The sequence below is a fragment of the Egretta garzetta genome, unplaced genomic scaffold (genome assembly GCF_000687185.1).
Source record: "Egretta garzetta isolate BGI_Z169 unplaced genomic scaffold, ASM68718v1 scaffold130, whole genome shotgun sequence".
NCBI lineage: Eukaryota > Metazoa > Chordata > Aves > Pelecaniformes > Ardeidae > Egretta > Egretta garzetta.
The window spans coordinates 1,617,089-1,640,875 of record NW_009258284.1 but is presented as its reverse complement, the minus strand read 5'-3'; the positions used below and the strand labels follow the sequence as shown (position 1 = coordinate 1,640,875).

Sequence of the window (23,787 nt, the reverse complement as noted above, 5' to 3'; positions counted from 1 at the left end):
CTTACAGTAACTGTGGTCCAAGGTGTCAAGCCATTAGTCTGTTAATGCAGCGTACTTATAGCAACTGTATGCCTGCCTTGTAGTGCAAGAGTAGATGTGCAGTCATTCAGAGAGTAAAGGAATGAATTAAAAAAACCAAACTCCCAAGCTTAGAAAGAATTTTGGCATCATATATTTTTATTTTTTTTTTGTGAGAGCATCTCTAATTGCCTTCTGGACATACATGTGAAATGCAGCAGGAAACCGAGAATGTTAATGGAGTAGTATTTGAATTGGGTTCTTGTAAAAGCAAATATGAATTTAAAACATGAATTACATTAAATTGGTTTATAATGGTTGTATGTTTCAGAGCCCTTGAATGGTAGTTTCACAAATTTTCCCGGTTTGTATGAGGCAGAAGGGTAGCATTCAGATGCAGTGAGCTGAGAAATGTTTTATTTGCTCATTCCCAGAATGAGCTGGCAGTAGTCTAGGAGAAGATGAAAAGCCAGTGCATAGCGCAGTGGAAAAATATGCAGTTTCAGGAGCTTCTACATGGAAAATCGAAGGGTTAAAACGGGGAAACATTTTTGGAAGATTGTATGCCGAAATGGGAAAGGTAGATTTGGAGCCAGTTGTACAATGGGAAAAAAAAAAAACACCTTGAAAGAAGTTGTTAGAAGCAGCACTTGACATTTTGGCAAATTCTGCAGCAAGATCCATACAGTATTTTTGCTTTCCTCGTAACAGTGATCAAGACTTGGGAGCAGCAAGAATGGGCATAATCCAAACTGCTTTGATAGTCCTTTGAGTAGCAGAGAATATTGGAAATTGATTTTGATTTAGAGGAAACCTGAAACAAACTGAAGTTGCCCTAATGACTATAGGCACTTCTAAGATCAGAACTCTTGTGACCAAGATGAAAGGTAAATTCCGTAGTGGATTGCCAGGCAGTGTAGTCATAGCAAGTGCTTGATACAGGAGAGGAGAAAACTTTGGGGCTTAGGGGTTTGGTTAGTTTTCCCCAGCTCTGAGGGGAAAACCATGCATCCATCCATCTAAATAAATGGGCTACCTTGTCATGCCCACCTCTGTTTTCTTTTCCTGTAGAACTTTGTTGTTGATGTAAAGCTTCCCATTTTCATTATGTTGCCTTTTGTAAGAAAGCTAAAGGATAGCCTGTGTTCTTTTGTTGTGTAGCTTTAGGGCAGGAGCCTTGCTGTGCTTCTGTCTCTGGTGTAGCAGTCAGTATTGTCCTGGGATGTGTTGCAGGTGCTGAAAGGTCTGTTGGAATAAAGACCTTGTGCTAAAAGTGGGTGCAGACTGCTTCACATGTTAAAAGAGCACGGTGCACTTCTTCCTTTGCTGGAGTTCGCTTTTTATCTAAGAAGCTGCCGTACATTTTGCCGTTGTTTTAGGCTGGCTTTTACAATTTTTTGTTACCGTTCATCAAAGTGCTGGTGTGCCTTTAAAACTTCTTCTGTTTTATCTGGTTGTTACTTTTATTCTAAATGAGGACCAATGTAAACTTTACCAAGCTAGTATTTCACTTCAAGACTTTGTAAAAACGTTTCATTCCCATGCAAATAGTGTACCTGCCACGCAGCTTGACCGCTGCCTCATCTGATTTACTACAGCCATGATCTATCCTAATAGCTGTTTGGCCAAGAAGGCATAGACTGTATCACAGTGCTGGTGGGCTGCGGGCAGTGGGAGAACTAGATTTAGTTTTGTCTTTCTTACTTAAGTCCCTTAAATATGCTGAACTTTCTTGCATCGAACTGATTTTCTTGGTTTTCTTAAGAAGAGTTAATTACTTCTAAGGAGGGAATGGACATGGGCAAGCTATAATAGTAGAATGCACAGTGGAAATTTAAGTCAGTTCAGTTAAGTAACTATAGGAGATGTAGTAAAGAGAGGGCAGCAACAGATTTTTGTACGGGGCTTTCTTTTTTCTTCATATAATTGGGAACAGTGCTTTGTAAGTCGTCTGATCTGGTATTGACTTTCTTGTTTCTGATGGACTAATTCTGGCTTCCCTTTTGAGTGATTTTTTGTTTCGCTTGTCAAACAGCTTAAATATTAACTTGTAGTTTTCCTGCAGGTAACTGCTATAGAACCCATAACTAACCATGGAGGAGCCAGTGTGAGCACTCAGCACCTACATCAGAGTCTACGATGGCTCTTTGGAGTGGCAGCAGTGGCTACAGATGTTGGTCATGTACTTCTGGTTGACCTCTGTTTGGATGATTTATCTGGCAGTCAGAATGAAGTAGAGCCATCGGGTAAGCTTGCAGTTTTTAAACTTCAATTTAAAAGTAAGGAAGCTTGTGTCTTGTAAAGAAACAATATGCATGCCACTTTGAAGATACTGGTGTGCATGCATTTATGACTACTGATTACAGATAGCGGTTTGACATCTTAAAGTCCTGAATGGATTAAAAATGGGAGTGACTTAATATTCCTTGTAGTGTTATAAATGCACCCATCTCCTACTGTGATCCCTGTGTCACTATGATTCTTGCCAGTGAGGTTTAGGAGTTTTACCATCTGAGTCAGTGCAGTTGCCTGATAGGAAGTTGTCAGAGGTGCCCTATTTCTTGGCAATGTTCCTCTACTTCTGTTCATTGACTTGGGGCAAATCTTAGGCTTGTTTATTAAAATAAATCCGACTTACCAAAAATCATGCATTTGGATGAATGAAATCTAATTTGTGTATTCAGACTGCATACGCTGTTTTGGCTGTTACAACAGTAGCTTGTCACTGCAAATAGCTTCATCATGAGGCCCAAACTCCTCATCTAGAGACTCCCAGAAGAATTTGTCTCTGAAGGTTATGCCTTTACCTGGTTTTGAACTACAAGTGAGAATACCTGTCTGATCAGAGAGTTCTTGCATTCTTTGAATACATACAAAAAGGAAATGGCAAAAAAAGCATAAACGGGTATTTTGCTGGGACGGTAGAATTAGATGATACAAGTCACGTCAGTGTTTAAAGTGCAACCTAAATGGCACAAGACATTCATTTATTGTGTCGTTCTGTGTGTGCAGATCTTGAAGTTGTCACTAGAATTACTGCTGAAGTTCCACAAAGAAGAGAAACTGTGACCAGAGAAGAGAGACATCTCTGTTTTCAATTACAGCATCCTTCAGGAACAGCAATATCAACCCTGTACTACATAAGCAGAAGCAATCAGCTGGTTGTGGGTTTTTCAGATGGCTACCTGTCACTATGGAACATGAAAACTTTGAAGAGGGAGTAAGTAGGCCTTGGCACTTGGCCACGCCTGGAGGTGCAGGGGTCTCAATTTTTTTGCTTGAGGATAAAGTATGTTGATTTAAGGAGAACTTTTTCAGGGGCTGAACTTTTGCTTAGAATCTTGGAATATTTTGAAAGCCTCTTCTGAAATAGCTTATTAAGTCATACCTGGCTTAAGTGGACTGCCTCCTCCCCAGTGGACTGGGATTGTTTTTCTTCTTGTGCCTGCGGACTGAGGAACTGTGGAAAGCGTGCTTCTTCAGGTTATGTCAGGCAGCTAGGATGTGCTAGTGCTGGTGTCTCTCGGAGTTTGTTCTATCGGTAGTATTCAGTGAAAGCAGGAAATGTGTGTATGTTGATGAAACAGATGTTGACAAATTATTTTTCAGAACCAGTTCCTGCAATTGGGGCCTATGTTGAAAGGCCTAGGTGTGTTAATGATGTGGTTTTAGTGATCATATTCTTGAAAGTGTCCAGGATGAAAGTAGTGAGCTGTAAAAAACCAATAGCTGATCTGTGCCTGAAAAGACATTTCTTCCTACATTTGAGCCTTGACCAAAGTAGGGGGTTGACCCATTCCAAGGCAACGATGCCTGTGAATTAAAGTTTGCTTGGAACACTTGGAGATGAGAATAAGGGATATGTAAATTCATAAGTGATAGAAAAAATTCAGAGGTGATTTTAAATCTGCCAAAGAGCAATCTCACTTGAAGTATTTCACCAAATTCCGATAGGGGTTCACTTCAGCAAATCTCCAGTGACTTGCCAGAAACTCCTGGAGGCACAAATAGACAGTGGAGGAATACTTAGGTGGCAAGAATCGATTGTGAAGATACAAATAAGGCTCAGAAGTCTGGAAGAAAAATGCTTTCTTCCTCCCCTCTTGCCTGTTGCATAAAAAGGAGTTGCTTCCTTGACTCCCTTGCTTGAGATGGAAGTATGACCTTCTGTGCTCTATGTCAGGTGCTCTTTTCTCAGAAGATTCTTCTACAAACAGTTAGGGCCAGTAGGCTTACCTTTTTTTTTTTTTTTTTTTTTTTTTTAAACCTGCAGGCACCACTCTCAGCTTGAAGGAGGAAGGGTTCCTGTCTATGCTGTTACTTTCCAAGAGCCGGAGAATGATCCTCGCAATTGTTGCTACCTGTGGGCTGTTCAGTCTACACAAGAAAGGTGAATAAAAACTCACCATAAGCCACTGAATCTTTTTTTATTTTTTAATGTTTGTTCATATGCAGTAGATACATGTGTATTTGTTTTGTTTATTTAGCTGTGCAGGAGGTTCTCTTGGGTATGGAAGGTGTTAAGCTTACAAGGCAATTTTTACAGGATTTTAACAGAAAGCAAAGCAACAGTGGCTGTATTTTTGTGCATGCATTCTTAAATGGTTTCCTTTGTTTCTGGAGGACTGCTTCATGATTTGTTTGCTATTCACACCACGGTATTAAAATACCATTAAAAGTAGTTGAGGCTACAGATCTAGAACAGTAAACGTGCCGATACAAGAGCCTGCTGCCCCAAAAGGAGGGCAATGACAGTATTGCCTGTGACCTTGTGCCAACTTGAGCAGTCTTGGGAGCCTTCATGAGCCAGTTCAGCTCACCTGGCAGGGAACGATCACTGTTTGGCAGCAAAGTCAATGGTTTCCTCTGGGCTAATGCATTGGTTTGGTATGTGGAAAGGTGCAGTGTGTGTGAGAGAGGGACTGGAACTTTGGTGGTAAGGGAAGGGGAGAAAAGTCTCTCTCTCAGCATCAGCGAGCTATTTAAGCAGCTTAGCTGTTCACAGAGTGGCAACCTTTTCCAGTTTGACTTTAAAGCTGTTTTGATCGAGAACTGTTCACCGTGAAGAACAATTCCCATTGCTTTTTAGTCCATACAACATAGTACAGCTTTCAAATTGCATGGTTAGCATTTGCTCCTGAAGCTGCTAGTGTCAAAATTTCCTCTATGTTTTAGCGGCCAAATGTGACCAATTACCATGTTTTGGGGAGTGCTTGTTTTTCTCTTCAGCAAGAGCATGCTATTAAGAAAACTTCAGTCTAGATCTAATAAAACGATGACAAGGACTATAAAGCAGCTGTGTAATCAAATTTCATCATTTCTACCTTTTTCAGTGAAGGTGATGTTGTGAGTTTACATCTGTTGCAGTTAGCATTTGGTGACAGAAAACGCTCGGCATCAGGACAAGTCCTGTATGAGGTAAGAGGTGCAGGGATGTGAAAGGGCGAAAATAGTAATTTTCTGGAAGAGAGTATCAGTTAAGTTGGCAAGGGTAATACTTACCATCAAAATTCAGAGATTACTAAAAAAAAAAGTCTTTTGCTGAGTCTTCTTGAGCATGGCCTTTGCCCTCTGTTTTTGAAAAACAGTCATACAATTTTCTACTGCAGTGTTGCATGTTCCAACTAGATTTATCTGCAAAGAGCCCATATCAATTCAATTCCTGAAAGGGAAGCAGCTTTTACAACTAAAATTGTTCTTCATTTAAACACCAAACTGACGGCACGTGGGAAGAGAAGATGGGGCTTTGACTAGCTTAGCTGAACTGAACTGCAGACTTGAATAAGCTTCTGTCGATCTCCCTTCTGAAAATACGGTCATATAGCTTTATTCTTTTCTGGTCTTTGGGTTTATAGTCTTATTTTTCTTTTGAGCTCTGTCAGCAGGACTCCAAATGAAATGGGCCTACAGGGTTTCTTAAGTGTTGATCCTGAATCTTAGTAGGTGTGAAGACAACTCTTTCAACTTTTTGGCTGGGTTACATATGAAATCTACTCTTAAAGCCAGCAAAATACGTAAATACAGTAAGCAGCGGTATGATTTGGTCAAAAAGAGTGTCCATAAATTTTTAGAACTGGATTCAAAGATGTTGTGTTTAAAATATAGGTGAGGAGGTATCGTATCTTGCATGTCTGACAGATATAAGGTGCATCTGTATAATGTATCATTCTATTCAGTAGTATGCTTTCAACTCTTCCAAAATCTTTTTGAGAGGAAAGTAATCTTAATTCAGAGCAATTCTTTCCTCCTGTTTAGATACTTCTCTTGCATATTCTCAATAGGTATGGAATGAAATAGGGGTGATTCATGTGTCGCAGTACTGTTTTTAGAGACTGCATTCTGATTTTTTTTGAATGAGGTTAAATTTGGGCCTTTTTCATTCCATATATGAAAGCTCCTTCCTCATCTGTAAACGTTGCTTTTGAATAGATCAAGGTTAGGTGTTTGGAAAAGGTGGTGTTTCTTTAAAATTATCTTTCATGTTGACAAGGTATAACTATCTTCAGGTGATTCAGCGTGTTCTGAATTGTTTGTTATTGTTTCCACTTCCCCTCTGCCCCAACTTTGTGGGGGGGACTGGCTCTTCACACGTGACTCAGAGTTGAAATTTCTAGCCATTAAAATGAATCTCTAAAAGGTTTATGGAGTTTTGGTACTTTTTCTGATGCAACGGTCCTTTGGAGCGGGAGACTTGTTCAGGACATCTTTATTAAAATTGGTTTTAGTGATTATTCCTTCTGTAATAAAAATGAGATTCTTTGCTTAGGCTTCTTGCTAGTTTTTTGAAGAGGTGGTTTAGATTTTTCTTATCCACTCTGCACGTGTCTGCTATTTACAAAGTTACTTCATAAAATAGAATGAACCATGCAAGCTTCAGAGCAAATTCTAACATTTGTCTTTTTAGTGATGAAAGATGTAGTTTTGGTGGGCTCTTTTGGGGTTTTTTTTGGTTGGTTTTTTTGGTTGGTTGTGTGGTTTTTTGGTTTTCGTTTTTTTCCCAGCCATCTTTTAGTAGTATTTCCTAGAAAGGTTAAGAGGAGGCTTGTCTCTTCTCATATTAGGTGAATTAGATGTATTGCATCAAATCATATGAGAATATATTGTGTCATGCCAGTTTGTTTTTAGGGCTCTGAAAGTTTAGGAAACTTGGGTAGAATGTGGTATGATGGTTTTTTGTTTGGTTGGTTTTTTCCTTAATTGTACAGCTGCTATTTACAACACACACTTCAGGCATCGTATAGTAGACAGTGAACATGAATGCTGTATTTGGAAAAACAGTATTTCAGTTAATGCTTCCTTAGAAAATGGTGGCGTCAGAGGTTCAGCACAGTCCTGCCAGGGTTTCTGCATACCTCGGAGTAGTTTGCTGACTCTGTAGTAATTTGTGATCCTAAACGTGTTGCCCATGTGCTTCCTGCGGTCCTCTCTGTTGTTCCCTTTTGCTGTTGGCTGTGCTTGGTGAAGGAACCGATGGATATTTCACCCGTTAGTCTCTGACAGGGTTAGAGGAGGAGCTGGTAAGAGCCTATGTGGTTTGAAAGAAGATTGTCAATCAGTAAGGAGTTCTTATAGCTACTGCAGAGGCATGCTTTTTCACTCTAGTGGTGTGCCTATAGGTAATACCTCTCAAAAGAGCTTTAGCTGGTGTAATGCTATGACTTCTCTAACATCATCAGTTTTGTAATCAAGTGACGGAGCAAAGAGCTCTGCGTGCGTATGGATTGCACTATTTCAGATATCTCCCTGTAGATACCTATTTAGGTGTGTATAAGAAACCTTGATGTTGCATGGAATTCTGCAAAACATGTTTAGAACTGAATAATGTTAGGGAAATGTTAAATTTGGAAAACGTGCAAAGCCTTTCCAGCCAAACTTAGCTCTTATGATGTGACTCCTAATCCTCTTGCATGTTAGATATAGTTTCTATTTGCTGTCAGAAATAAGCTCATGGGAAATAGACAGTATAATATGCATATTATATTAGCTATATACGTTTTTTCATGTTTAGGTATAATGTATGTGTTTATCTCAAAATGACCTTTTTTTCCTCTTCTTTTTTTCTGCAGGGTTTGGAATACTGTTACGAAAGGTACAGTTTAGACCTCACAGGTGGAGTCTTTCCCTTGAGAGGGCAAGCCAGCAGTACTAAATTACTCAGCTGTCAGACTGTAGAAAAATTTCGCAACCATATTGACGAAGAGGATAGCATTAACGAAGGTTTGTTCTCATGTCCATGTTTGGTTATTCTAAAGAAACGGTTTTGGAATCTAAGCAGTGAATGCTGTTCTGTACCCACAGTTTGAAACTCTTCAATACCGGTATAGAGTAGCTTGTTGGGCTTATTTCAAAAGAAAAGTTGGGTGCTTAAGTTTTATGTGGGACTTCTTTAAGGGAAAAAATTGGTGTTATTTTATGCTTGCTGGACATGCTATAGCAATGTATGGTGGGGTCATCCGTATAATGCTTGTCAGTCATTTCATTCCTCCAGCTGTTGTCTTTCAACAATAAGATCATTCTCTCCATTGCTTAGGAATGTTACCTGAATTTTTTTTTCCCCCCCCATTCAAACCTATGTCCACATCTGCATCCAGTTGGTGGCTGGTCCCAAGTGGTGCTCCCCAGGGCTTGGTATTGGGGCCAGTTCTGCTTAATACCTTTAACAATGATCTGGATGAGGGAATGCAGTGCGCCCTCAGTAAGTTTGCAGACAACAGCAAGTTGGGTGTGAGTGTTGATCTGCTGGAGGGTAGGAAGGCTCTCCAGGGGGATCTGGACAAGCTGGATCAATGGGCTGAGGCCAGCTGTGTGAGATTCAACAAGGCTCAGTGCTGGGTACAGCACTTGGGTCACAGCAAGCCCATGCAATGCTGCAGGCTTGGGGAAGAGTGGCTGGAAAGCTGCCTGGTGGAAAATGACCTGGGGGTGTTGTTGAGAGCCATCTGACTATGAGCTAGCAGTGTGCCCAGGTGGCTAAGAAGGCCGATAGGCATACTGGCTTGTATCAGAACTAGTGTGGCCAGCAGGACCAGGGAAGTGATTGTCCACCTCTAGTCAGCACTGGTGAGGCCACAACTCAAGTACTGTGCATAGTTTTGGGCCCCTCACTACACAGGGACAGAGTTTAGTGGGGAACGTGGCAGTGTTAGGTTTACGGTTGGGCTTGATGATCTTAAGGCTGTTTTCCAACCAAAATGATTCCATGCTTCTGTGATCTGCCTGTACATTTTTTCCTCTCTACATCTAATAGGTTCCTACACCTACAAGTTCTTAAAGCAATAGCTGTCCTTGTCCATATCCAAGAGTTAAAACTCTTATCATGTCTTTCATAATCATGCGATAATTAAATATACATCTCTGGGTTTACAAGTTCAGTTATGCTCTGACCATATCTTTGAGCCTGCCGCAGTGATAACTTTCTTGGCCTTTTGTCTGCGTTACCTTCCCTCTCTTGTTACTGGCCTTAACTTATGTCTGATCTTACAAAGGCAATGCTTGCATCATCTTTTTAGGCAGTTTCAGTGGCTAACAAAACTGAAATGGCACAGGAGTTCACAATGAAACATAGTAAAGTGGGTGAGGACCCGTAAAAGGTATTTGATATGGCTTAGAAGTGATAGAATTCGAACAAGAAAAAGGGGCAGTGTGACTGAAACCTATTATGGAATAGCAAACATCTCTGATTTTTTTTTTTTTTTTTTTTTTTAAAAAACTAAGTATGTGTTGTGCTTCATGAGTGATGTAAGAGAATTAAGCCAAAATAGAAAGTGGTGTTTTAAAAATACCAGCTGTATTGGATTTTCTACAAATAAGAAAAAATGCCTTGTCTTTTACAGTGCCGTCTCCTGACACCAGTGTATCAATCTTCAGTTGGCAAGTGAATACATATGGTCAGGGAAAACCATCCACTTATTTGGGTGTATTTGACATTAATCGCTGGTATCATGCTCAGATGCCAGATTCGTTAAGGTAGATTTTTAACTAAGTTGTTTTCAATACCCCTACAAATACTTCATTTGAAAGTTGGTGTTTAGCTTATGTACTTGTTTTCTTTCAGCCCAGAAGAACTCCTTCATGATTGCCCCTATTTTGCATTGTGGTCACTGGACACTGTAATAAACATGACTTCCCCAAACTTCATTTTGGATATTCTGGTCCATGAGCGGAGCTTAAGTCGAGGAGTCCCTCCTTCTTATCCACCACCCGACCAGTTTTTTAATCCAAGCACCTATAATTTTGGTAGGTATTTCACTGCTTTGGGGAGTAGTAAGCTTAAGTTGAGGTCCACTGCTGTTTATTGGTTCTCTTGTTTGTTGTTTTTCGCTCAAAACCCAAAGCAAAGCCAAAAAACCCCAAACCCCCACAAACCCAACCCTGATTACGTTGTACTGGGAAAGTATTGAATATTGCGAAATGTATCTGACAGTCTGCTGAGTTTTGGGGTTTGGTGCTTTTGTAATATAGCCGGTGAAGTGGTGGTGGTGGTAAAATGAAATGACTTTGAACTGAAGCTCAAAGCACAGCACTTCACTAGCACTAGAGGTAGAATTTGCACACACAGTAATAACTTTTTTTGAAAAAATTTGTAAGTGATCTGATGGAGGAAATGGGTACTCAGTTACGTCCTCCCAGATATTGCTATTTAAAAAATACAAATGGGTGATAATGTAACTGTGAGAGTACAGGATGGTGTCAAAGGTTCCTTCTGTCTGCAGATGGTATGTGCTTGCTGAACTCCGGAGTCGTTCACATGGCTTGCACCGGCTTCCAGAAGGAGGTGATCTTTTACTGCATCTTTCTTGAGAATGTTGAGAGCTGTACCTTTTCTAAGTTATCCACTGCACTGCTTTCAGTGTCAGAGACCATTTTAGGCTCATCCTGCCCATCTGCATGCATAATTGCAACTGTATCCTGACAGTTTTAAGCAAATGGTAATGGCTTAGGTCCACTATTGGGACTGTAAAACTACCGTTGTCTCCTATTGAAGCACAATGAGGGCCTGAATGTCTAGAAAGGAACACAGCATTGCTCTAGGAGCAAGAACAAAAACGTTGTAGAAGTCAGGGAAAGCTGTGACTACTTCATTACCCATCAGTCGAACTGCCTGCATAGTCTGAGTTAGGGTTTTGATCTTGGATTACCTTGAGAAAGGAGGACAGAATGGAGAACACAAAAATTATTTAACTGTTTAAGAAGAAATTAATTTTTTTCCCTCCCAACCTTGGCCAGATCATAACTTGTGAGCCACTGGACAGATTGTAGCAAGTAATGTTGAATTAAGTTTCAGCTCGCTAAATATTTCCAACATCACTCAGCTTCTACACAAACAAGCGTAGAAATGGTCTTCCAAAGTGTGATTTAAAGTTGTGTGTTAGTTTTAACTTACATGTAGAACGTAGAAAGGCCTGTGTATGGACAGAGAATCTAGAAAATACTTTATTAAACATTGCAAGGGCTGGTATTTTGTCTTACAGGACAAAAACTTAGTAACTGTTAGTTTGGGTGCCATCTTTTAAGACTCTACACCGTAATGCTTACTCAGATTGCTAACCTAAAGCACGTTACTGATGCAAGCTTTCTGGTGGTTTAAGTGAACATTTCTATTCTTTCTCTGAGTGGTTATGCAGAACCTTAGTGATTGACTAATAATGCGGTCTTCATGTGTGGTTTTTGATTGCTGTTTCAGACCTTGAATTTTTTAAAGAAATCTGGCCCTTCAATAAGCGAAGCCATTCATGACTGCTACGGGAGGTGTCTTGTAGCTGGCTTGCTGTCTCCAAGACTAGCTGATGTCCAGCCATCCAGTTTGAGTCCGGTGAGTGCGTATCAGAGAATTAAGGGGGAAAGACATCCATCTTGTCTGACAGGGCTGTAGAGGTTACATTTGCAAGTTGTATTGAAATGCAGGTGTTGACTTTAATGAGCAGAAGCAATAGTATTCTTGGATCCAAACTTACTTAGGCTGGCAACAGCCCTAATTGATCTGTCTCTAGAGACCTGTCTATTAATTCTGTGCCACAGGTAGGCACAAGGAAACATGCAGTCAGGGCTGGTCATGCACAGCAGAAAGCATCTTTCCCTCCAAACGATCTTCGTCCCCGCCAGTTTCTCAAAGCATTACGTTCAGTGCAGTAACTGATGATGGGGGTGTCTCACTCGGAGGTGAGCTATTGGAAACATAGCTTGCTACGCTAGATGTGATCGTTTGCTTACAAGGAAGTGGGCTGTGGTAAACAATGACTGTGGTCAGCTCTACCTGACAACTTCATCACCACTTCCCCTCATTTTCCCTTCATCAGTCAGCTTTTCTGCAGCCTCTCAAAGCAGAGCCTCACCTCTGTAGCCTTTGCCTTGTGCTACAGTAGCCCAGTGTACTCCTCGACTGCCCTCTTGTCGCTCCCAACACCGTAATCATCTTGATCTCATGACACCCACTACCTTCTATCCGCTTTATCCCACCAGAGTGGCTTCACCCCTAACAGCCTAAGATGTAAACCTGTTAGAATTTCAATGGTTCACCGCTTCTTTCTGTCATTTTAGAAAGTGATAACTGAATGGTTTGGGTGTCAGAACTGCTTCCTGTCTTCATAGTCTAGAAAGCTGCTTGACCTTAGCGTCACTGTCTCCATGCAAACCGTGTATTTGTGCTGTCCCCTTCATGCCTTCCTGATGGCAAACTTGTAGGCAGGGAATGCGTAATGGGTATTAGTGGGGGCTATTACTGGAAAGAGTTAATTGGAACTCAGTAAACTGAGACTATGGTGCAGAGATATGCAAGTGAAGGTTAGAATTAGCCTTCATTAAGTCAGAATGTCAGAGGACAAGTGTAACATGTTCCTCAGACCAACAAGGAGTCCAGCCTGTGGCTAGAATTAAGACGACGACTGTGGAATTAGTTGCATGTGTGCTAATTTACTTTCTGACGCCCAAATGAGTATACAGTTAGAAAGAAGCATTTACTGCTGATGGTTGGGATACTGAAAAGTATGTAAGACTCATTTTATTTTGTCTGTTATGTTTAGGAGGGGCAGTTAGAAGCGGTATTGTCAGCTGCTGTCCAGACAGGTTCTTTAGAACTTCTGACGGGATGCATTAAACATTGGGCATCTGAAGGTAATCCTTCTTATGCTGCTCTTATGTTATATAGGTTTTATTTTGAAATTCTTGATTGATTTCTTTTTTTGTTCTCTTGTTTTCAAGAGCAGCCAAGTTCTGCTACTAAATTACGGTTTGTTCTTGAGTGGACGTGGAACAAAGTGATCTCTACAAAAGATGACTTTGACCAAATGTGTGAGTACTAGTGTAGTCATTCTGCAAACATAAAATCATTCCTTCTCATTGAGCTTATTCAGTAATCTGCTGGTCTATGATATTGCACACGGTTCTCTAGGTGTACTTTGAAACTCTGGTGTTGCTCTGTAGGCTAATGGTTTAACGTTTCTTCTTGAACAGGTGTTCCACTCTTTGATGGCTCTTGCAACTTCATTGACCCACAGACATTACGGTCTCTTCAGCACTGTCAGTTGCTCTTGAGCAACCTTAGCGCCATCTTAAGCTGTTTCCTAACGGAAGCACGAGAGCTTACTGAAAAAGGTTTGTAGTAGTATTGCTAAGTCTTTGGTATGTTTTGTTAAGCTTTGGAATTATGCTTGGGCTGTCATTGTGGAAGTGTGAGCTTTTGTTGTTTGTGCGGACTGGAAGACAGTCAAATTTAGCTGGGCGGAGGGGCTTAGATCTGAGAATTTGGGACTACCACTTAATATGCACTGAGCTCAGGGAAATAGGTTGCTGTAGAGTTCATGCGAAGCAGGTAGGGAAGGCTGCATTCCACAAGAGGCTATGTGAGCAACTGGGTTGAAATTACAGCAACTGAAAGCAGTGATGCTGACAATTATTCTCAACAGACCTAAAAAGTTCTTAGCTCGCAATGTATACTGGCATGCAGATCTTGTATTGCAAATGACTAAAAAATATAAAGGAGTAACTTGTAAGTTACCTGAGTTTCTATAGCTTTTCACGTTAGGAATTCTGGGCATACTGAGAGGGAGAAAGAGAATACCCCTTTGCTATAGTAAAACTATCTGCTACATGAAAAACAGATGTCTTATTCATGAGTGTATTTAATACCTCAGGCTTCATTTTGTTTCTTTTAACCTCTAGCGAATCTGCTTCTTTGTCGAGTTGCTTTTTGGTTTGGTGGTGATTGTGGGTGTTTTTCCTTCAAAAAAGGAAGTGATAACGGAGTGAAAATTGCAAAGGCAAAGATTTCTACAGTGTTATTTTTATGCTTTCTATTTAGTATGATGAAGGGAGTTTTGTAAAAGTGAAAGGAATTGCATAACCAAGGTCATCTTCTGCCTCTTTTCAGGTTTTGCAGACTTGACAAATAAGCGGGTGGTAACTAGCCTCATTTCTTTGTATGCGCAAGTGGTCATCTGGTTCTGCCGATCCAGTCTCCTTCCAGAGGGTTTCGGTAAGCATCAGCTGCGAGACATGTGTAACAAGGAGACTATGCAGGAAGTGATCGCTATGAACACGTGCTTAGCTGTGTTTTTGTAAAGGTTTCGTCCGTCAGAAGTCCTGCTGGTGTAGTGACAGCGTATGCTGAAGTTCTGTTGGTGCGCTTGAGATTTTACAGCTTCTTCCAATACAGGGTGTAGAATAATGCAAGCAGTTCCTTTCCTGGCTGTTTTCTAGGAATAGCAATAAGCCTCTGACTTCAAGCTGTTGCTTGTGTCCAATAGCTTGAAATACTCGGGCCTTTAAAGAAAGTACAATTCAACAGCACCTGCTGGAACGCTTGCTTTTACAGTAAAAGCATTGCCTGTGTGCGTTGAACTTGTTATTTATTGCCTGAGGAAAAAATACGCGTTGGAAAGACTTCTTTATTTGAATGGATTATAAGTTCTGTTGTCAGCCTTAATGGTATCACAAATGCTCAGGTGACTTATTTCAAAAGCCGTTCCCTTTGAGAATTGTTTTTTTTAGAGTCTATTTCAGCTTACGCTACAGGTTCTGAGCGCTACATCGGCTGTAAGCTTGCAATGGCACTTGAGCAAGAATTGATTACGGCTCTCTTAGCAAAGGCAGAAACAGGATTGGCTTCTTTCAAAGTTGGAGGCTTCTTGATGCTTAGCTTGTATGATTTTCTGTCTTTTTTTGTTAAAAACTTTCATTTAAAAACGTCATCTTGCTTCTTGAACTTGCTTTTCCTTTATCACCTGTAGATGATGATATGCATTTGTCTAGACCTATCTACAATTATCCTCTGATTCAGAGCTACTACGCTGGTCATCGGCAGAAACTTGAGCATTTATCAAGGTAAGGCTTAGAGGGAAACTCTAGAACACTTCCACTGAAAATTGAGAAGCAGAAGTGGATGGCTTCGATATCAACAGTTGTATTCGCTATCCTTAATGCTTTTGCCAGCGATACTCTTGACTGCTGGGATGCACATGTTCTGTTGAACACGTTCCTGTGTTAAAATGTTTATCTGTACCTCTGCTTAATGCCATTTGTTGGCATCACCATTTTTTTGTAGCGTACTTAATTCATTGGCTAATCTGTGTAGTTTGTTACTACTGAAAAAGATGGTGTGATTAGGATAGGATCAGTCGTCTCCATTTCAGCAAAGGCCGGTGTTCATGGAACAATCGTTTTGGACACAGAAGAAAGCGTGTTTTTAAAAAAAAAAAAATAATCTCTTACTGACTAGGAATGGATGGTAATAATGGTATTGGCCTAAATCTGCTTTGACTGGTGGCAGATTTTTCTTATTTGTTTTGGCTGGAGGAAAGCTGTTACACTGAGAGGCTGGAATTAGTGTTTTACTCTGTCCAAATCCTTGTTTTCCTTGTGTTCCAGAGGAAAATGGGATTCTGACTGCTTGATGATTGATGGCATGGTTTCCCAGTTAGGAGATCAAGTTGAGAAGTTGTGGCGGAGAGATGAAGGAGGAACTGGGAAGTATCCACCTGCTAATTTACATGTGAGTGTTGTGTTCATGGAAAACAACCACCAACCAACACGCACACCCCCAAAAGCCAATGATTTATGAAGGACAGGAGTTTTTAAAAAACGTGTAATTTTTCATTTCAGGCACTGCTGGATCTGTATTTGCTCGAAAGCATTGAAGAAAGTGACAAGCATGCAATTGTATCCTTCCTAGTTATTTTCATTACCCCTTCAGTATACGCACACAGATGTTCTTGAATGTTTGTCACCTGCATGTTGAACAGCACTTTTTAGCTTGGGCTTCCAACACAATGCAAATGAAAACATTTATGTTCATTAGGATTAAGTCATAGACAGAAGCATTGCTTTATTTCTTTGTACTGTGGATTTTTTAGGGTTCCTTTAATGTTCTGTTGCCAAGTCTTTTCTGATATGGGAAAACAGGCTTCCTAAGAGATGTTAAAGACAGAAACCTCCCTTAGTTTTTCTCAACATTTGACACAGATTTTAACTTCTTAAAGCACCCTTATCTGTAGCAAATGCAGCAGAAAGTGCTGCTTCAGAGCAAGGGATTTCTAACAGGGGTTTACCAGTACCTGCTTTTTGCTGAAATCATCCATTTTCCAGCACGGCTACCAGGGCTTGCTTTTGCTCTGTTACAAGTGCAAGCATGCAGAGTAATAAACAGGGGAGAGAAGAGAGAAGTCATTGGCAGAAACTTAATTAGAGCTGCTGAAATCTACAGAATTGTGTTTGTTGTTTGTTGCCTAAGGTGAGAGGGGAGCCTGGAGAGCAGGGGTTTTAAAAAGCGTTGTACCCCAGAGCTGTCTTGCTAGAATATGTCCCTGAAAACAGAAAGAGAAAATGACGTTCCCAATGAGTGATCCACATACTGTTCTAAATCAGGTTTTAATCATTCAGAACTCAAGTTGTATTGTAAGGACACTGTCATTTATGTTGTTTTATGCACTCTGGAAGCGAGGGGGGAAAAACCAACTGTAGCATTTGCTTGCCTTAAGAATGAAGCGTTGGACATTCAAAGGTTTTGAATGTGCGACTGGTAGCTGCACTGACAACAGAGGGAGCCTGAGTTTCTAACTCAAGTATTTAAATATCTGAAGTTAACCTTTTGGAATGCCTTACAGAAATACCAGAGTCTGTCTTTCTGCTTATTATTGCAGAATGCAGTTTTGTTGCTAGGCCCTGACTGTCCTCAGGTTATCATAGCATAGAATGGCAAGGCTAAGACATTAGTTTTTTTCTGCCTCCTACTGCTTCTATGTTCTTATTTCTTTATGGTTTTCTAAATGTATAGTGATAGATGTTTGGTCTTGCAACTTCATTAGCCTTAACGAGATACTTGATACCAGACAATTTACTTGCTGCTAGATATCACGCATTCCGTTCCAAATAAAGCAGAGATTTCCATCGACTCCTTCCCAACCGCCTTTACTATCCCCTGGGGTCTTGTTAAGCTTATTCAAGGTTTTTGGCTCCTAGATCACAACGATTATGAAGTAAGTATGTTGCAGTTTAGTCAGCCATACATCTCAGTACAAAGCTATAATCTAAAGAATGGTTTTAAAAGATTGGTGCTTAGCTAATACCAGGTGATGAAGCGTTACAAGCTTTTTTTGGTAGTGCTGCTACAACACCTTCAACGAGAAATTATGATTTGAATTTTTGTTTTAATTAATGTATTAATCTAATTTAATTTGACAGGAAGTTGATTAAAACCAAGAAGAAACCCACTTTAATAATGCCTGATCTTTGACTTTTCAAAGCCATCTGTTTAGGCTGTTGCCAGCAGACCAGTCGAGCGCTTTCTCAACAGCAATGGTTTTGGTACTTGAAATAGTAAAACTCTGATCGTAGCAGCAAGATTGGAGGCAGAAAACTGCAAAAGTGACTTCCCAACCTAATTCACATTCTTTCTGATGCTGCAGGTTGTTCTTTGCCTGTCGTGATGTTAACATAATCTGTTTGTCTGGGGGAATGACTTATGAGTTAGTCACTTTTTATAAATAAGTGATGTTTGTATACAAGAGATTTGGTTACCCTAGAAGGGTGTGAATTACTCCTCTTAAAACACTCACTTTGTTCTGTATGGCTAATTGAATGTTTTTTTCTGCAAATACTTAGGAATTGTTATTTACATGTCCTATATCAAGTGTTCCATTAGTTAACCCTCTAAGTTTATTTAAGACACATTGCCTCTTTCTTAAGAAACGTTGGAATACTGGTGTTGCATGAGCATATGTATAGATCTTAATACACCTGATCTCTCACTTCTACAGAATTCGCTGGCCCTGTTTCTTCATCCAGCTACAGTCAAAACTGTGTCGTGGCAACATACGAGAATCATTCGATCCCTTGTGTGCCAAGGAGAACACAGGCGAGCCCTCAGATACATACAGATGATGAAGCCACCAATGTCAGGCAGTAGTGATGTGCGGCTTTTCCTCACGGTGTTCTTGTCCAATCGGTAAAGGAATCTATCCTGCCATTTTGGTGGTCAAATATTGTGAAAGGTGGAGAACAAATAATAGAAAGCACGATTGCCTGAAGTTCCTTTCAGCTTTGAATACAATACTTTGGGGGCACCTTTTTGGTTATACTAATATGCCTTTGCATCTCAAAAAACCTACTTACAGGTGTGTGATGGAGGCTTGGGGTCTGCTGCGGCAACATACCACTACGTTAAACATGGAAGAGCTGTTGAAACACATGTATGAAATCTGTCAGGAGATGGGACTGATGGAGGACTTACTGAAGCTACCTCTCTCAGAGACTGAACAGGTAAGTGTGGACAAGAAAAAAAAAAGTCTCAATTGTCCCTTTGGAAAGAGAAGAGGCAGAATAAGAATGGATTTTTGACATCTGTTTTTCTCCTAGGAGTGTTTGGAGAAGTTTTTACAGACCAGTGCTGGTGTTCAGAATCATGAGTTTCTTTTAGTCCACCATCTGCAGCGTGCCAGGTACATCCCAGCACTACAGCTGAATCAGGCAATGAAGGCGAATCTTACGGTAAGCGTAAAGGTTCCATCAAATGTGCAAATTTCTGTTAGGTGTTACTAACCATTTCTGAGCGTACTCAAGAAAAGTCCTGCTTTGTTTTTTATGCCATTCTTTGAAATGCTAGGAATAGGTTTCTATACCTTAAGTTACAGCTGAACCTCAAAATTCAGCAAAATATTTCACAACGCCAACGCTAGTCTGCAAAGTTGTAAATTAAATGTTACAGACCATTGCTGACTCCACGAACTAAACCAGCTTGTTTGCATCTGAGGTGTTTCGGGCAAAACAAGGGAAAGCCTGCCATTTTGCAAGCCATTTGAAAATGGCAGGGGATGACAAGCCTATCGGAACAAGGTTCTGCAAAGCGCCAGAACTGTTTTAACTTCAACTTGTACGTTCTGTTATTGTTGAAGTCTTCCTTCCACTTTGCAAAAAATACCAGGTGAAATTGGTGTGTGCTTGCTGTTCTGTGCAGTGGATGTGCTTTACTCGATCTGTGGAGGCAATTTAGTGGCTGATTAGAAATAGCACAGACTTTGGTGCAATGAACTTCCTGTAAAGCAAAGAGTTAACTAATGACGCTTTTCATTCATCAGAATGATTGTGATCCTCGCTTGAGAGAGAGAGCAGCTGCCAGAAATTCTATATTAGACCACTATGGCAAGATCCTTCCTAGAGTTCAAAGGAAGCTGGCTGCAGAGAGAGCCAAGCCATACCATTTGCCTTCACCGGTCTTAAGAGAAGGTAATTTGTGGTGGGGAGGGGGAATATAATGGGCAAATAGCCGTCCCTTTGATTACACAAGGCTGGTATTTTTTTTTTCCCCCCCCCCTTGCTCTACAGTCACAAGACCAAAGCCATTATCAACAGTAACAAAGCAAGCTAATTCAGGGAATGTGCATACAAGAGCAACTTTCATCAGTCAGGTATTGTCCAAAATTGGAGAAGTACGGGCAGGAAATGAGCAGAAAACCCGTTTCTCACAACATGATAGGTAAGCAGCCTTTTAACAAAGTTCGGTGTTGAGCTATATGTTTGGAGAGAGAGAGAAAAATCCATTTGAATTATGTCAGTGTTTTGGAGGGAAGGTGCCCCTGAGTAAAGCTTTGTTTGTGTTTTTTGCACATACAATATATGACATTTCAGAATCAGGTACTATTTGGTGAGAGACCCTTTGTTTACAGAATTTCAGAGAGCTGAAACTGAAACTGCAATTAGCATCAAGCTATTGGTGTATAGATTTTGATAGACTTGATTGTGTGATTAAAGAGTACTCTCTTACCACTTTCCACCCAGTTTCTTCTTTGTTTCTGCCTTTTTTACTTAAAAAGAGGCAGAATCGTAAGGAGCAGCAAAGAGGCCAGGAGTTGTCAATTGATTTTACCCCTGGACTTCAGGGGAATGAAAGTCAGTTACCTTTTCCTTTTAATTCTTGTCCTAGAGCTACAGAACTGCCAGGCCTCACACATCCTCTCCCTGATGCAGAGTTGCACGATGCATTTGTTGGGACACTAAAATTTTCACCAAAACATTCCAGGTACAGTAGATCTCCGGGATGAATATTTCAAAAAAGTGTTGCTTCTCATATATATATATATATATATAAAACACACGCACACACACACACAGACACACGTGTGTGTGTGTGTGTGTGTGTATGTGTTTGCAAAATGTTCTGTTTGCATTTAGTTTCCTATCTGTTAAAGAAGAGGTCTACTTAGAGGCACACCTCATTGCAGAATTTGAAGTAGTCCCAGCATTGAAATGCAGATGAATTTTCTTCTGTTGTGAGAATTACATTGCTTGTGCAACTTAAAATTGGATTAGTCTTGCTTCAGAGGCAGTGATTGAGGAAATTAGGCATGAAGTGTAAAGAAGTAATTAAAAACACAAAAGAAAATGCCTGTAACTTGTTCATGGGCCTTGATACATCACCCCAACAGCGAGGGTTCACCTGTGTTTCTTGTTAATTGAAAGTTTTTTGTTATGTATCATTTAAGATTTCTGGAACGCAGTGTGATTTCTTTCATTTATTTATTTATGTTCTTATTTTAAATTGTGTATCTTGACAGATTGCTGGATTCGGTGGTTCGTCCTGTTCCTTCATGTTCTGCAGCACAGGATGGAGGCTGGCAGTCACCATGGAGAGTTTCTGCTTCATTGGTGGCATCCAGCCCACTGAAGTCAAATATGCATGGTTCCATCTCAGGTTCCAGAGCACCAGAGCTGAAGTTACTAGAGACGCCTCTTGTGGTTAAGGTTTGTATTTTAAAAAACCTGTAACAACCAATCAAACCCAAAAGCCTGTAAACGTTTTTTAATGTGGAACCACCAAAGTATTTAACACAAACACTGTTGGATTCAAATTGTGGGATATTTTCAGTATGCATGTGGTTATTGTATACGCTGTCCTTTGGAAGCGGTACCTTGGGAAGAGTCTTGAAGGGGAAAGTGGAGTTCTAATCTGACTGCAGGATGCATGTTGTCCCATAGTTTTGTGAAATACACTTATTTTCATTGCATGGAACAAAGTAAGTTAAAATTGGACTTTTCAATATACTTTGACACCTGAAGCTGCAGTTTGTAGCTTAACTATCTCATTATTTAAGGGCTCAATAGCTATGTTTAGTTTGACTTGCATAGCTACAGGCAAGAATGTATACGCTAACTAAGTGATGTCAGTTAAGTAATGTCAGTCTCTGTCAAATTCAGTGATGGTGTTTTGTGGTAATTATAGTTACTAATTGTTTGTGTTAGGCTGTATTTCCATTCACTGCTGTCAGACTCTTCTCGTGCAAGGGAATAACAGTTGACCTGTCTTCTTGGTGCTGATCTTTTTGCCTTTGCCCTCCTGAACAAAACAGTTGTGATGACTCTCAATTACAACCTTTTTCTCATTAACTGTTGTCCCTATCATTAGGCTAGTTTCATTATCGTCCTCTGAAACCCTTTCAATACTGTACCATCTTTTTTGAACTGAGCTAAGAAGACCCCAATGCTTCTAGATGAAGACGTATAGGTATTTTTACAGCAGTGTCCCCCCATTTAGTCTGGTGCGCAGGCTGATTAATTAGTGAGAAAACAAGCTATCGCTGTTGCTTTGCTGATTGCCATTTTGCACAGCAGTGTTTTCAGTCACCGTATCTGGGGTAACCTTTGAAGTTGTATGCCCTCTAGAAGAGCAGCGTAGAAATTGCAGAACTACTGAGATGGGAGAGAACATTGCAGACAACAAGATGCCATACCCTTGTTTCTTCAGGAAATCAGTTTGAAAAATATCATTTTATGTTGGCATTAAAGAAAAAAGAAAAAGCCAAAAGAGCACAAAAGGCATGCGTTTTTTTATCATTCCAAAGTTACAGAAACTGTAAAAAGAGCAGTGTGGAGGCCAGGCTTTGTCTTCTCTGCTGCTACAAAGTCCATTTGTATTTTAAAGTAATACTTTTGACAGGGAATTCTTGTGCTTTGAAGATTTAACTGGTTTTAAAGTAAACGGTTTTGTTTCTTTTCACAGAGAGCTAAAGTTTTGGCCACGACTGCTTCTGGTTTTCCTGGGTTTACTCCTCAGCCTGTTCTCAGATCCAGCCTTCGCACCACACCCTTAGCAACTCCCTCTGCATCTCCAGGACGATCAGTTACTCCTCCCCTACGAGCAAAGGAACCCAGAATATCTTCCAGGGAAGAGAACTCAAATGCAAAATGGACTGTTAGGGTAAGCTGGGCTGTCATTAGTGATTTTTACAGTTAGAGGCTTTATAGACTGTGATTTGATTCAGATTTTCTTTTTTTTAAAGTTTGCCAAAACTCCTTATTGCAAATCAGAACGGGAGTCTTGAATTTGGTCCAAAAAGGGTATGCTAGACCTTCTGCAACATCACGTGCCTGCAGGAACATATACATAATAAATGCCAGTGACCTTGGCGTTTTTACTCGTGTGTTGTTAGGAGCTGTGATTGCTCCAAACTGCCAGTTCAGCTTCCTGCTCTACCTTTGCAAATGGTGGTATGGCAGGAAGGTAAGGCATATAGAGTGAGCCAGTTGCTTGGGTTAAGCTTTGTGAGTTAAACATCTCTGAAAGCAATACAAGTCGTGAGCTGCTTTTGCTTGCACTGTCTCTTTTTGCAAGGCTGACTTGACGTAAAGGATGATACAAAGAGGCTCCTGAGGAAGGGGGCTGTACTGTTTGTTCTCTAGACCTAAAGTTCTTGGTTCTGCTGCTTGCCTCGCGCCAGTGATAGCATTTGTCGAGCTGTCAAATCAAGTTGGTCTATCTGAAAGTTGCCCCCATCTGCTCCTCCTTTTGCTCTGTCAGTTGGATTCCCTGATTCAGGTCATCATGCAGTTGCCAAAGTAACGTACCAAAATTGGGGGCAGAACAGGGGCATGTGCTTGTATCTATATGTATGAGCTTTCCGCACATGTACTAAACAAATTGTCATGATCTGGTTTTCTTATACCTTTTTTTGCTATTATAACGAGCTACTCAATTGTAGCAAGAGGCTCTCTCTCCTATATGAAGTTCTTGCTAATCGTGCAGCATGGTCAGGTTAATTTGATTGTTCCATGCTATAGCGAACACTAAGATATTTTAGTAGCGCATACACATTGAAAAGGCAAGCATAAAAGAAGAGAACTCCTGAGTTAGGTATTTTAGGTATGCAAAGCTCCCTCTTCTTGAAAACACAGTAGTGAACCCAACAAACTGCCTTGAGATGACAGTAGAAGCAGGCACTTACAAGACCCACTTCATCTTCATTCTGCAAGGTCATGGAAACTCACTAAGCAGTCAAAAGCATGGTT

At 40.5% G+C, this 23,787-nt stretch overlaps 1 protein-coding gene across 4 annotated transcripts in view; it reads left to right on the top strand.

Annotated features, from left to right (window-relative positions):
- AHCTF1 (AT-hook containing transcription factor 1) overlaps positions 1-23,787 on the top strand; it is a 43,899-nt gene that overhangs the window by 6,314 nt on the left and 13,798 nt on the right. For 3 of the 4 annotated variants that reach the window (XM_035892245.1, XM_035892230.1, XM_035892234.1), the window contains exons 4-28: positions 2,084-2,264; positions 3,031-3,238; positions 4,292-4,408; positions 5,352-5,436; positions 8,085-8,235; positions 9,852-9,984; positions 10,073-10,254; positions 10,731-10,792; positions 11,702-11,830; positions 13,038-13,128; positions 13,216-13,305; positions 13,468-13,608; positions 14,384-14,488; positions 15,243-15,336; positions 15,880-16,003; positions 16,114-16,170; positions 17,340-17,486; positions 18,267-18,454; positions 18,624-18,768; positions 18,865-18,996; positions 19,584-19,731; positions 19,831-19,981; positions 20,429-20,524; positions 21,060-21,246; positions 22,502-22,699. In XM_035892245.1, the coding sequence (XP_035748138.1) occupies positions 2,084-2,264; positions 3,031-3,238; positions 4,292-4,408; positions 5,352-5,436; positions 8,085-8,235; positions 9,852-9,984; positions 10,073-10,254; positions 10,731-10,792; positions 11,702-11,830; positions 13,038-13,128; positions 13,216-13,305; positions 13,468-13,608; positions 14,384-14,488; positions 15,243-15,336; positions 15,880-16,003; positions 16,114-16,170; positions 17,340-17,486; positions 18,267-18,454; positions 18,624-18,768; positions 18,865-18,996; positions 19,584-19,731; positions 19,831-19,981; positions 20,429-20,524; positions 21,060-21,246; positions 22,502-22,699 (3,342 nt within the window). Of the gene's footprint in view, positions 1-2,083; positions 2,265-3,030; positions 3,239-4,291; positions 4,409-5,351; positions 5,437-8,084; positions 8,236-9,851; positions 9,985-10,072; positions 10,255-10,730; positions 10,793-11,701; positions 11,831-13,037; positions 13,129-13,215; positions 13,306-13,467; positions 13,609-14,383; positions 14,489-15,242; positions 15,337-15,879; positions 16,004-16,113; positions 16,171-17,339; positions 17,487-18,266; positions 18,455-18,623; positions 18,769-18,864; positions 18,997-19,583; positions 19,732-19,830; positions 19,982-20,428; positions 20,525-21,059; positions 21,247-22,501; positions 22,700-23,787 lie in introns of those variants that run through there. The other variant, XM_035892238.1, reaches the window with a different exon arrangement.